Genomic DNA, 12,320 nt, shown 5'->3' on the forward strand with positions numbered 1-12,320 from the left:
GGTTGTCTGGGAGAACGCATCAAGAGAGGACGTTTGGGCATATTACTAGTATGATCTAGCCCACATAAATCGAGTCACTCCATAGTACACAGATTTCCAATTCCAGTTCCAGTTCCAGTTCCAGTCCCAGTTCCGTTTGCAGTTGCAGTTGCAATTCCATTTGGTGCATCTCCTTCTCCATCAGTGCGAAGAAGTTTGTATAACCTCCACCATCGGCATCAACAGGGGTATCGTGTAAATTTTAAAGAAGATCGAACAGGGGGTTTTTCCCAAAAACGCTTCCAAGGTTCGCGCCTTGACCTTCCAGAACATGACGTTACATAGTATGCCCTGAAGTCGCCCTCCGTACATCACATCTCCAATGCTCCACTTGAATTTCCATCCATATGCGAACCATGTTCAGAATACTCCCGCTAAATTCCAATCCTCGTCATTCATCAATACATAAGAAAATGTTTCATCCACTGTCTCGTCCCCTGAGGCGTGAAAAACCGATCCCGATATCTCGAGAGGATAAAGCCACACCCCCCTGAAATTGCCTATGTAAGCAGGTTTCCGACGTAGTCGTGATTATCGTGGTCGACCAGTAGTTGATCGGAAGAGAAGCGAGAGATTAGTGCAATCATCTCGGGGTGTATTTGAATGTGCAGTGGATGAATTCGACTGTGCCACCCAAGCTCCACCCCTTTGAGTCTCTCACATGACCCAGATCAATCTCCACTCTACTCAACGGATCAAGATCAACGATCGGGCAAGCGCTCACATAACGGAACAACCACCCGCTTGGGCAGCAGCTCCGTGCTGGGATCCAGCGGCAACTTCAGGCTTTTTATCACCTTTTAAAGACCGCGAGGCCCTAGGATTTCCTCCCAGCATCCAGCCTGCGAGTCCTCCACCGCCACCTTTTTTCTTTTTCGCATGTCCTGGAATGGTGGATTAGCAGATGCAACGTGAAACCCAAGGGGCGCGGGTGTCTTACCTTTCTTCTTTCCTCCACCCGGTGGGTGGAGAATATCATCAAAAGTAACAATGGCGTCTGGATCGAAATCCGGAGGAACTATGATTTCGTCCTCTTTTGGTGGTTCTGGAATAGGCCACAGCATCATGGTGATATGCATATCAGGCTCGACGGTCGACTCCCAGTAATTGGGCATGATGATCTCTTTGTCAGGCCCGATAAGGTCATATCGACCGTGCATGACATGCTCGCCTATTCCTTCAATATGTGCAAAAGCTTGATTGATGAGACCCTCCATATCCTAGCATACGTCAGTGACTGCAGTCTCAAAAGTGGATAGGATGGACGTACCCTCCATCGATGGCAACGCTCCCAAGGGAAGTTGTAGTTGCGACCAATGGCATCTTTGAATCTCACGGGAGGTTTCTTCTCAGGAGGTGCGGCGGCGGCTGCCTTCTTTTCTGCTTCCTCTGCTTCTGTCTTTGCTTTGGCTGCGGCCTCTTCAGCTTCCTTTAGTTTCGCCTCAGCCTCTTCTTGTGCCTTTTTGGCCTTTTCCTGAACGGCTGCGGCGGCTTCGGCGGCTTCTTTCTCGGCAGCCGTCTTAGCAGCCGCTGCAGCGTCGTCGGCAATTTTCTTCTCCGCGGCAGCCTTTTCTGCTCTGGCGGCGGCTTCTTCAGCAGCAGCTCTGAGTGCTGCCTCGGCTGCTTCCTTACGAATCTGTTGTTCCCTTGCGGCTTGTTCGGCAGCCTTGCGAACTTGTTCTTCGTATGCACGGATTGCCTCCTGCCTAGCCTCCTCTCGAATGCGCTGTTCGGCTGCCAACCGCTCCTGAAACGCTGCAGCATCAGCGCGAGCCTTGGCTTCCGCGGCAATGATGGCCTCTTGTCGAATGCGTCTTTCGTCTTCTGCACGTGCGGCAGCAGCGGCAGCATCGGCACGTGCCTTTTCGGCCGCTTGCAAAAGAGCCTGCTCGTGAATACGCTTCTCCTCTTCTGCTCGCAGTGCATCTTGCCGGGCTCTTTCTTCAGCTTGTCGTAGGGCTTGTTCACGGATACGCTGCTCTTGTTCGGCGCGTGCTGTCTCGGCTTTGGCTCTTTCCATTGCTTGTTGCTCCTTGGTGAGTTCCGCCTGGGCGCGCTCCTCTTTCATCATATCGGCAAATCGTTTGAACATCTCTTCAGGATCTGCTTCTTTTGGCTTTTCAAGCCTGTCGGCAGACGCATTGGCCGAGCTTGGCGGTGGAGAAGCTGCGGGTGGAGGCTGGATTCGAGCGTAGTCAGGATAGGGGAATGGTGGGGGCATCTGTTGAGCATAAGGGTTGTAGGGTTGTGGATATTGTTGTCCATAATGGGCGGGAAACTGTGGTGGAAAGTATCCGCCAGGAGGGCCGCCGCCATAACTCACCATGGTCGGTGCATGATAGGGAGAAGTGGTGTAGGGAGAGCTGACTTGTGAGCCGGGGGCAGGATGACCGTAGCCGCCTCCACCGTAGGCTGAGGGCGGAGGATATGGCATGGGTTGGCCGTGAGGGTAGTGTGGTGGTGGATAGGGCATTGCCATAGGCTGTGGCTGCAAAGCAATCACCGCGTTGGGATGCGGATGTGGAACTGGTGGGTATGCAAAAGATCCTGAAGATGTGGAATGGGGATAAGCATTAGGTGCGTATTGTGACTGTGGTCGCATGGGAGGGTATGGATCCGGGCGGTTGAGAAAGTCCTCGGTGGAATCACCGCTTTCTGTCGGAGAGGTATCTTGCAGCGGTCGTGTTCGACTGCGTGTTGATTCACGGAGGGGCTGCTGCAGACGGACAGTCTGTCTGCGAGCGGAGTTGGAACGAGAAGGCCGTTGCTGGAGCTGCTCTTGGGGGTCTGAACGTGAGACTAAATCCGAGCCATCATGCTCGGGGCCGAGTTCGCTAGGGAATATTACTTGGAATTCGCCAGGATGGGACGAGGAGCCACTCTGGCTTTGACTGGGCTGTATGACAGAATAGTGAGGGGAGATTTCAGCCGGGGAAACGTGAACACCGTGCTCGAGTAGGTCGTCGTCTTGCGAGCCTGCAGAGGGAGATGGGGAGCGAACGTGGGTGATGTCGATGTGGGTGCGACTATGGCGACTTGACGACCTGGGGAAAGACTGGTCAGCATTGACAGAAAGAGACAGGTATCCCACGCACCCCATTAGAGACTGAGTGTTGGTCAAGGGATTACCGCGTTCAACCTGCGCCTCAGGCAGGTTGAACGAGATAGCCTTGAGATGATTGTTAGTTACGAGGGATGCTAACCGGACCAATGATGAGGCTGACTTAAGGATGCAGAAGAGTCAATGTGGCCAGCTCCCAAGGGTTATAAGGAAAATGGGGTTTCAAAGTGAGGCGGACGGTGGTGGTACGTTGAGAGAATTTGTAGGAGCGGAATTAGGGTGGGTGTTGTGACCGCAATGAGGGCGAGGGTGAAGGCGAGGGTGAAGGCGAGGGTGAAGACGAGGTGGAATTGCAATTGGAATTGGAATTGGAACCTGTGATGTTCCGAGCGAGTGGATCCGCGGGGAGGAAAGGGACGGCCAGAGCCTGCATGCCAAAATGCGATGACCCGAGAGGCAAAGCCGCAAGCACACGGCAAGGCAGAAGACCGATGTCCCAAAAGATAAGAGTGGTGATGTTGATGTTGATGTTTGAATTGGTGTCGAGGAGGTGAGGAAAGGGAGAAAACAAGAGTTTGTGCTTGTTGAGTCAGAGGCCAGCGAGGCGAAGACAAGAGAAAGTGCCCAATGCCCAATGCTTGATGCTTAATGCCTAGTGCCTGATGCCTAAACAATGCCTACTGCCCGCGCGTAGGACAAAGTGCGTGCGTGTGTGCAATATGTTGCAGCGGCGCGTGTGTATGATGATGTACGGTGTGGATTGATTGACAGGCGAAGGGGAGCAGAGGTGCAGCTGGGAGTCCAGAGGCCGGAGTTGAGAGTCCCGTCCAATGTCCAGTGTCCAGAGGGGGGCCAAACCAAACACCGACAGCAAACCCGGGCGGTGGGCGGTGGGCGGTAGGCGGTGGAGGTGGAGGTGATGGTGGTAGCAGCAGTGATAGTCTTAGATGGCAACTGCGCTACGCACCACTCAGCAGGGAACACCCACCCAAAATCACCCAAAAAAGAAAGTAAGTGATGCCCAATGATGCCCACAATCCAAGTCTCACATCCACAGCAACCACAGGCGAGCACCAGGCAAGGGCAGTGGGGGTGCCAGGTGACTGACTTTTTCTTCCCAGGCCCTTCGTTCTAGGGGAGCGAGGGAGTCCAGTTCAGGATTTCCAGGTGTGTCTAGGGCCTGGGCTCCTCTTTTTAGTGGGGCCACACGCCGGGGTACGACTTCAATCCCGGCACTATCAAGCCAAGGCGTCAGATTTGGCGCCGATGAAATGGTTCAAGCTGTCGAGCTGCCAAAACAGCCCTCGACAACGACCACGAGTAACCGCCAACTTTTGTCTTGCTTTTGATGGACAATAAATCCGTAATAGTGATGATGAAGAATCGATGCCGCCGTCTTTTTTATTCAGGAGAGCGAAAACAATGTGTGTGCTGTTGGTCACACTACCTGGCAAGGCAGACTTGACGAGAAATGAGAAGTCCGCGTCTTGGTCCTGTGGCTGGAACAATGAGAAACATGCGGTGGTGCGGTGGTGATGAGGTGAGGAATGGGTCGACTTTTCGACCCTATGGATGTGCTTTCTGATCGACGTGAACGATACACCTTGTTGTCCTGAGCTGGTTTCGATTTGGGGGGAAGCACACTTTTCTCCCTGGTGCGGGTGATCTACTCTTGAGGTATTGTTCACACGATGGCCGAGAGAGTGTCTGCTAGTGCCAAAGCGATTGTTCGCAATAGATATGGCGATGGTGCTGGTGATGTTGACGACGATGACGGGAACAGATAGAGACAGGACAGTGCAGCAACCTCTCTCAACGGGTGGAAAAGGAGATGCAGGTCGAAAAGGAGTGATCGTCACCGCAACCACAGCCACACGCTCGCAGACTTGGGCTCAATCAGGTGACGCACTGTGTCACAGGTATTTCTGCCCAGAATGCAGAGTACCTGTAGGAGGTTACTTCAGGTAAGCGCTTCTTGCGCGTCTTTCTTTGCTTGTGGGAACTTAGATGATTTGGAGACATTGAAACTCCTGGCGGGGAGACAAGACAATCAGCTTCAGATGAACAGAAAATAAATCTCTCGCTGTCGAAAAGGATTGCTGTCAGGACTCAGGGCCAACAGGCAGGGTCTACATTGGGCTGCTTTGGTAGTGATGTGGGCTATTGACACCATGGCAGCCGTGCTCTTTCATCCAGTCTATATATCAGCCTCCGCCACAATCTCATCTTTCTCGGGTCTGCCAGCTGGCCATTCCACTTCTCCTGATTCACGGCCGCTAATCATGGTGTCCTCTATGGACTCTCTGCCAAACAAGAATCCCATCTTCCCAACAAATTCTCTGTTTTCGGATCAGAAAGCCCTGGCATTGATCACCTCGTGGTTTGGAGTGCAACTAAGGGCAAGGCTCCCCGTGCCCTAATTTAGAGACCAAGCTCGGTAGAACCCACAACCTTGGAAGACCTCGGCGACCATTCGTCCGCCGTTGGGTTGGTCCATTCTCAAGGCACCCTGAGAAATTCTGCCACGTCTGCTCGGCGTCAAAATGCTGCCCAACTTTCCTGCTCCTTGCGTCACGCTAGTGGGAACGTCCACATCTTACATGCACTCTCGCGAACCACGATTTTCATCCTGGCCGCTCGGCCCACTGCAGGAACAATTCTCATCAGAAAGTCTCCTTTGGAGACTGCAAAGCGAGGCAAACACACAGGTGACGTCGTTGATGAATTTCCAATCCGGGCCTTTCTGGGCGTCTCATAGCCCCTGGCCGTGCCTCGGGTTCATCGGAAACCACCTGAGTAGTCCTCACTGTGGCGGAGTTCGATCACTTTGACCTGTTCAACAATTCTTGTGCTGCAACAACTCCTGACTGGTCACCTGGAAGAGACCGGTGTGTTGCCCGATCCTTGACAAGTGCCTGCAGTCTGGATGTTGCCAATTGATTCAATTTCTGCACGTTCTCTGGACTAATGGTCGCTGCAGAGCCTCCCTTTGTTGAGCCAGATGCCTGCAAAAGCTTGTCAGAGGCAAGCTTGAGTCCATAGAACCCCCGCAAATAGTCGTCACAGAGTTCGATGCTCCGGCTAAATCGTTGGATGGCTTGTGTGAGATGTTTCTGCACTTCGGCGTTATCTGATGTTGAGCAGCCAGCCATATACTGGAGCTCTCCAAGTCGCGCATGGAGATTCCACGCGTTTGGGGTGATGACGATGGCCTCCTCCATGCTGAATATCGCTTGAGAAACAAGTCCTTCTGAGTAGTATAGGTCGCTCAACTCCGACCATCCTTCAACATCGGTGGGGAAGGATTCTAGGAAGTCCACCAGGTTCGCAATGGCTCCCTGGCGTCGTCCCATGCCCTTGATCAGAGCAATCCTTCGTTTGTGTATGGGCACATTCATCGGGTTTTCCATCAGAATCTTGTTGTAGTCTTCTAGTATTTTGCGTAGGGCCTCGTCATCCTCTGCCACCGCTTCCTGATAGAGGCCCCTCAAAGCCATCACCCGATCATTATCGGCTCCGAACCTCTGTCCCAGCTTTTCCAGGCACAAAAACGCAGATTTATCGTCACCAGTACGTAGGCAGGCATAAAGTAGCTGTTCTAGTTCGGTCCATAGCTCGGGCGTTTCGGCACGGCTGAACAAGGAAGCAGGGAACGTCGCACTGACGGAGGAAGACTTTGCAAGGATCGAGGACGCTTGCTGTGCTACTTGCAGCGCAGCGGCAGGGTCTGAGGAATGCTGTGGTGCGGTCGTCATTATCTTGTCCTGGTTGGAAATCAGACAACAGGTTTTTTGGGACTCTGAGAGTGACACTTGGGGTTTCTCGTTAGGCGACAGAAGCGGAGTGATTAGGAGCAAGCTGGAGGAGGAGGTTGTAGGCTGAGGGTCATTCTGGCCTCCTGGTCGATATCGCGTACGGAGGACCTCTCTTAGGGCAGCAGTGGATTTTGGCGTTAGAACAATTCTAACCACTTTCGGTGCATCCCAAAGCCTTGGCATCGCCTGGGATTCCGCCATCTCACGACATCTCCAATGTCAACACTATCTTTTTGGAAGACACATCTTTAATTCCCACACTATCCTTTCCGCTCAAGAGCGTGCTGGAGTCAGAGTCTCATGAAATGTGCCACTGGAATCAAACGATTCGAGTCTGATATACTCGGTATCAGGCCACTAGATCTGCTTGGTTCCATAGCCATCAGTCTGCCTCCAGAAACGATGATCACTCGACTGTGTAAGAAACTTCCAATTCCACCTACACCAGATCAATAGCACTTCTCACCATGTTCGAAAAATCATTGGTGGACCTGATCCGCGGCCTACGAGGCCACAAAGGAAATGAAGCCGAATATATCCAATCGGCCATTAAAGAGTGCCGAAGCGAGATACGCTCCCAGGACCTCGATGTCAAGGCCACAGCTTTACTCAAACTCATCTATCTGGAGATGTTTGGGTATGATATGACATGGGCCGCCTTCAATGTCTTGGAAGTCATGGCTTCCCCCAAACCAATGCTCAAACGAGTCGGCTATTTGGCTGCTGTCCAAAGCTTTGGGCCTGAGACAGAAGTCCTGATGCTGGCTGAGAATTTGCTGAAGAAGGACCTCACATCTCCTACAATTCCCGTTCTTTCTCTTCCACTCATCACTCTCCCTCATATAGTGACTTCATCCTTGGCCTTGTCTATCCTCACAGATCTGCTCCCACGGTTGTCCCATTCTCAACCAGCAGTTCGGAAAAAGACCATTGTCACCCTCTACAGACTCGCTCTGGTCTATCCAGAGACGCTTAGAGTAGCATGGCCAAAGTTCAAGGAGCGTCTCATGGACCAGCAAGAAGACAGCAGCGTTACTGCCGCTACCGTCAACGTTGTCTGTGAACTGGGCTGGAGAAGACCACAGGATTTCCTGCCTTTGGCGCCAAGACTGTTTGAGCTCTTGCTGGCGCAGAAGAATAACTGGATGGGGATCAAAATAATCAAACTATTTGCAGTTCTCACGCCGCTTGAACCTAGATTGGTCAAGAAACTAGTCCGACCATTGACCAAACTCATCCAGGAAACCACGGCCATGTCGCTGCTTTACGAATGCATCAGTGGTATCATCCAAGGCGGTATCCTACAAGGCCCTGAGAGTGGAATTGACGTTGAAGAGGTTGCAGATCTGTGCATCTCCAAGCTAAGGGGCATGATCGTTGTTGACGGTGACCCAAACTTGAAGTATGTTGCACTGCTGGCCTTCAATAAGATCGTCGGGTCACATCCCAACCTTGTCTCAATGCAACAGGATGTTATCATGGCATGTCTAGACGATCCAGACATATCAATCAAGATGCAAGCTCTAGAACTGGTATCTGGTATGGTCAACAGCGACAACTTGCAACCGATCATCAATCGTTTGATGAAACAGCTTGCCAGTTCTGCATCTGCATCGGCCGAGAATGGCCATGTGGATGAAGACCAAACAGACCTAGAACAAAGGCTCATTCCCGACAAAAGAAGCTCCGAGATCACTCCTATACCAGACGAGTATCGTCACGAGATCATTACGAGAATATTGAACATGTGTTCACACAATATCTACTCAAACGTCACGGATTTTGAATGGTATATTGAAATCCTCGTGCACCTTGTTCGCCACCTGCCAGCCGACAAACCGGGATCCTTGAACACAGGAAGTGACGAGACCAAATCATCTCCCGCTTCCAGAGTAGGAGGACAACTCCTTGACATTGCAGTCCGCGTCAAAGAACTACGGCCAGAGACTACCAAAGCTGCCGAGACTCTTATCTTGCTGTCGAATCGCGCGATTATTTTTCCTGCGCATGGTTCAGGACAGAGCGAAGTCCTCACATCCGCGGCCTGGATGTGCGGTGAATTTGCATCGAGTTTATCCAATCCGCACGAGGTTCTCAACTCGTTGATCCACGAATCGTCTGAAACTCTCTCTCCAGCCGCTTTGGCAATGTTCATCCAAGCAATTCCCAAAGTCATCTCTCAGATCGCAGTGATGTTCAACGAGCACTGGAATCGTTCGAGGGGCACGACAATGTCACTGACTCTTGCACGGACAACCGAGTTCCTTGAAAGACTATCAGCGCACCCCAACCTCGAAGTCCAGGAGAGAAGTGTCGAATTTCTTGAACTACTCCGTGTCGCGGCCGAAGCAGTTACGGCCCAGGCGAACGACGAAGTACAGGCTCCGTTACTCCTCACATCAGCGGTACCATCGTTGTTCTCTGGCATCGAGCTTAAACCTGTTGCTCCAGCAGCTCAGAAGAAAGTTCCTGTGGCCGCCGACCTCGAGCTGGACACGCCACTGAATGCAGAACTTCCAGCGATCCTGCAGGCTTCCCAAGTAGCTGACGAGGACGATCTGGGTGACGATGCATTTCAGAAATTCTATCATGAAAGGGAGCCTCCAGCATCGGCAATGGTACTTCAACCTCAAGCCGCCTCGGCACGACTAGTTGAGCCTACCGAGAGCGAGCCGCTCTCGTATCAATCGGCACCGGAGTCACCCGCGACCATAGCTCGTCGAAAGGCAGAGCGCATGGCACGCAACAAAGACGACCCTTTCTACATTGCTCCATCCGGAGGATCCAGCCCCACTTTCCACGAGATCATCAGTAAATCCAACGGCGGCGAGGAGCTCGACGTGGATTCAATCCCGATCATGGATCTACAAATCGACCATGAGCAAACGACAACGACCGCCCTACAAAGCGATCCAGAGCAGCGGCAGCAGCGCACAACTCGGAAAAAGAAGCCCGCAAAGAAATTCGTCATCGCGGCAGACGAAACGCTCGATGCAAGTGACGACCTGGGAAGCCAGCACGGGAAATCGGCATCGCTGTCGACGAATGCAACACCCCACCACTCACGCTCGATGAGCCCGCTGGCTGGAGCTCGGCCTCAGACTCAAGCACGGCCCGGTCGAAGCCTCCTGACATTCGACTCGTCGACGCTGGGCCAAATCAGCCTCGAAGAAGGGGGCCAACCGGATTCGGAATCCGAGATCCTCCGCCGCGAAGCAGAGGAACTCGAGATGACGTTGGCGCTGCGCGAGGTTGAGAAGAAACGCGTCGAGATGCAGCGCGAGCTTGAGCGCGGCCGGACCGTTCTGGGCGAGGGAGTGGATGCGGAAGGTACGGTTGTGAAGAGGAGGAGGAAGAAGCGGGCGAAGATTCCAGATCGTGCAGAGCAGCAGGAGGAAGGAGAGGCAGAAGGGGGAGGAGGCGTCGTCAAGAAGAAGAAAAAGAAGAGGAGGGTCAAGACCGAGGAGGTGCAGGCGGGTGGAGGAGTCCTACAGGCGGATCCGGTGGAGAAGCAGGACGCTGGAGAGGAGTTTTTATGATGGGATACAGGTTCTACACAGACACCGACGACTGTACCATGAAATGAAACGGGTGGTTGTGCGGGATAGATCTAAAGCTACGCAGCCTAATGACATCTTGCGTCAGGGACAGGTGTGTCGCGTAGCCTTGTCTAGCCTTGTCGTCTCCCAAGTGCAATGTTTTGCAGCTGAATGCGTTGCTGTGTCAATTGCTGTACCATGTATAGACAGGACAGGTAAGCCGAACACAGCCAAGGCTCAAGCTAACGGCGTGCGCAGTTGGTCCCGGGGCGAGGGGGGGGCAGCAAGATCACGTTCGTCTTCATCCTGGTACAGCCAAGTGATATCTCATGACATGGTGGACTTTGTTTTCACAGCCTGGATTTGGCCTAGTGGTCTGAAACATGTGCACACGGACCCATAGTGCCCAAGGCCCGCGAGTCTGTCGTGACGGGTTGAGGCGTCTGCGATGTGCCCTAGGACCTTTTGTCAGGAAATGCAGACAACGCCGGGGTCATATGTAGGCCTCGACCAATGCTCAGTACTGGGACCTGGTGAGTTTCGAGACTGCATCGTGCGGTGGGAAGAAGGATGGCTGGATGCAAGGATGAATATCAGCCAATAAGTAATACAGGCGTACAGGAAATGGCGCCAGTGTACACTATGCTCGCTGGCTGGTTGCTGCCAGCGTGAGGGCTGCTGGGGACGAAGAAGTGTACTTTTGCTGGAAGTCAAGGTTGTGGTCGGTTGGGCCAAGTCTCTCGGTTTGGTGGGTAGCAAGTTCCTGTACACTTGCTCTGTCGTAGAGTTGGGCTGACGCTGCCGTTGGAGACCAGTCAACGAACACGTCATAAACACCACTCAGGTGATTTGCTGGAATTGGAAATAACGACTCATCCATGCTAGGCAGAAAACATGATTCACTTGGATGATTGCGACAAGGAACGCTAGATCAGCATTCTGCGCAAACATCCTCAACCGCCTCCGTCAGCTGGCCGGGTGCTCGCACCTCGCACTTTGCACCTCCGTGCCCCATTAGGCGGCTTTCGGGCTTCCAGGCTTTCTGATGGCCCCCGGGTGCGCGCAGAAGTCAATGCTGGGCAGGGAGCTAGGCGTGAGTCGTGACCCCCTCGGGCAACAGCCTAAGGAGGCCAGGCAGCGCCTGAGCAGCCTTGGGACATGGCGCCTCGGGGTCTCGGAGCGCCCCACAAACTCTAGCTCGGAGCCCTGTAGCGTGGCAGCCTACTCAGGCAACGGTGGAGGCTTGTGCTTGAGGTCGAGCATACGGAGTCGTCGGAGGTGAAACAAAATGACCCCCGTTGCTGTAGTTGTCTGGTCCTCATACCGAGTCAGGAACTCACTTCTGCTCAATGGTGGATCGTGGTCCTCCGTACTCCGTAGCAGGAGGGCATCCGTATCGATATGACGCACAGCCCTGTCCCTCTGATACCGATACCGATAGACAAGGGACCCCGACTAGATAGACCCAAAAAAAATTAAAAAAATTTAACCCACTTTATCATTTCGCCCACGAGTGATCGATCACCCGCGTTTGTCTCGCCCGTCGACCCCACCCCGAATTTACATATCTTATGTGCAAGATCGATGTTCAATGTGGACCTTGGTGGTGATTGGGGCCGCGTGATCTGCTCCGGCCAGTCTACCTGAATATCCAGGAACGATCTTGCGCAAAGGCCTGAGGCTACACTGTAAGGGTTGTCCACCATGATGCACTGTTCTTCATGCTGAGCCGGCCCCGAACCCACCGTCATTGCTCAATAGTGCCCAAGGAATGGAAGAACAATTGAGCATGTCACCCATCCAGATCTATCCCCCTGGTCGGCACTACAGCAGCATGAACCACTACGAAGCCCTCCGACCTGAGAA

The 12,320-nt window shown here is 53.1% G+C and overlaps 3 protein-coding genes across 3 annotated transcripts; 1 reads left to right on the forward strand and 2 right to left on the reverse strand.

Annotated features, from left to right (window-relative positions):
* Positions 1 to 929: 929 nt before the first annotated feature.
* On the reverse strand, positions 930 to 3,082 carry A1O9_12544 (uncharacterized protein; the record flags this gene model as incomplete). Its single annotated transcript, XM_013398531.1, has 2 exons — positions 930 to 1,259; positions 1,310 to 3,082. Coding segments are annotated over 2 exons (2,103 nt in total), but the record flags the coding sequence as incomplete, so codon positions are not given.
* Positions 3,083 to 5,922: 2,840 nt separating this feature from the next.
* Positions 5,923 to 6,855, reverse strand: A1O9_12545 (uncharacterized protein; the record flags this gene model as incomplete). Its single annotated transcript, XM_013398532.1, has 1 exon — positions 5,923 to 6,855. One exon carries the CDS (start codon positions 6,853 to 6,855, stop codon positions 5,923 to 5,925), a length of 933 nt encoding a protein of 310 aa, XP_013253986.1.
* A 527-nt stretch (positions 6,856 to 7,382) lies between these two features.
* Positions 7,383 to 10,454, forward strand: A1O9_12546 (uncharacterized protein; the record flags this gene model as incomplete). Its single annotated transcript, XM_013398533.1, has 1 exon — positions 7,383 to 10,454. One exon carries the CDS (start codon positions 7,383 to 7,385, stop codon positions 10,452 to 10,454), a length of 3,072 nt encoding a protein of 1,023 aa, XP_013253987.1.
* Between the last annotated feature and the right edge of the window lie 1,866 nt (positions 10,455 to 12,320).

Source organism: Exophiala aquamarina (assembly GCF_000709125.1).
Source record: "Exophiala aquamarina CBS 119918 chromosome Unknown aczIA-supercont1.24, whole genome shotgun sequence".
NCBI classification, from domain to species: domain Eukaryota; kingdom Fungi; phylum Ascomycota; class Eurotiomycetes; order Chaetothyriales; family Herpotrichiellaceae; genus Exophiala; species Exophiala aquamarina.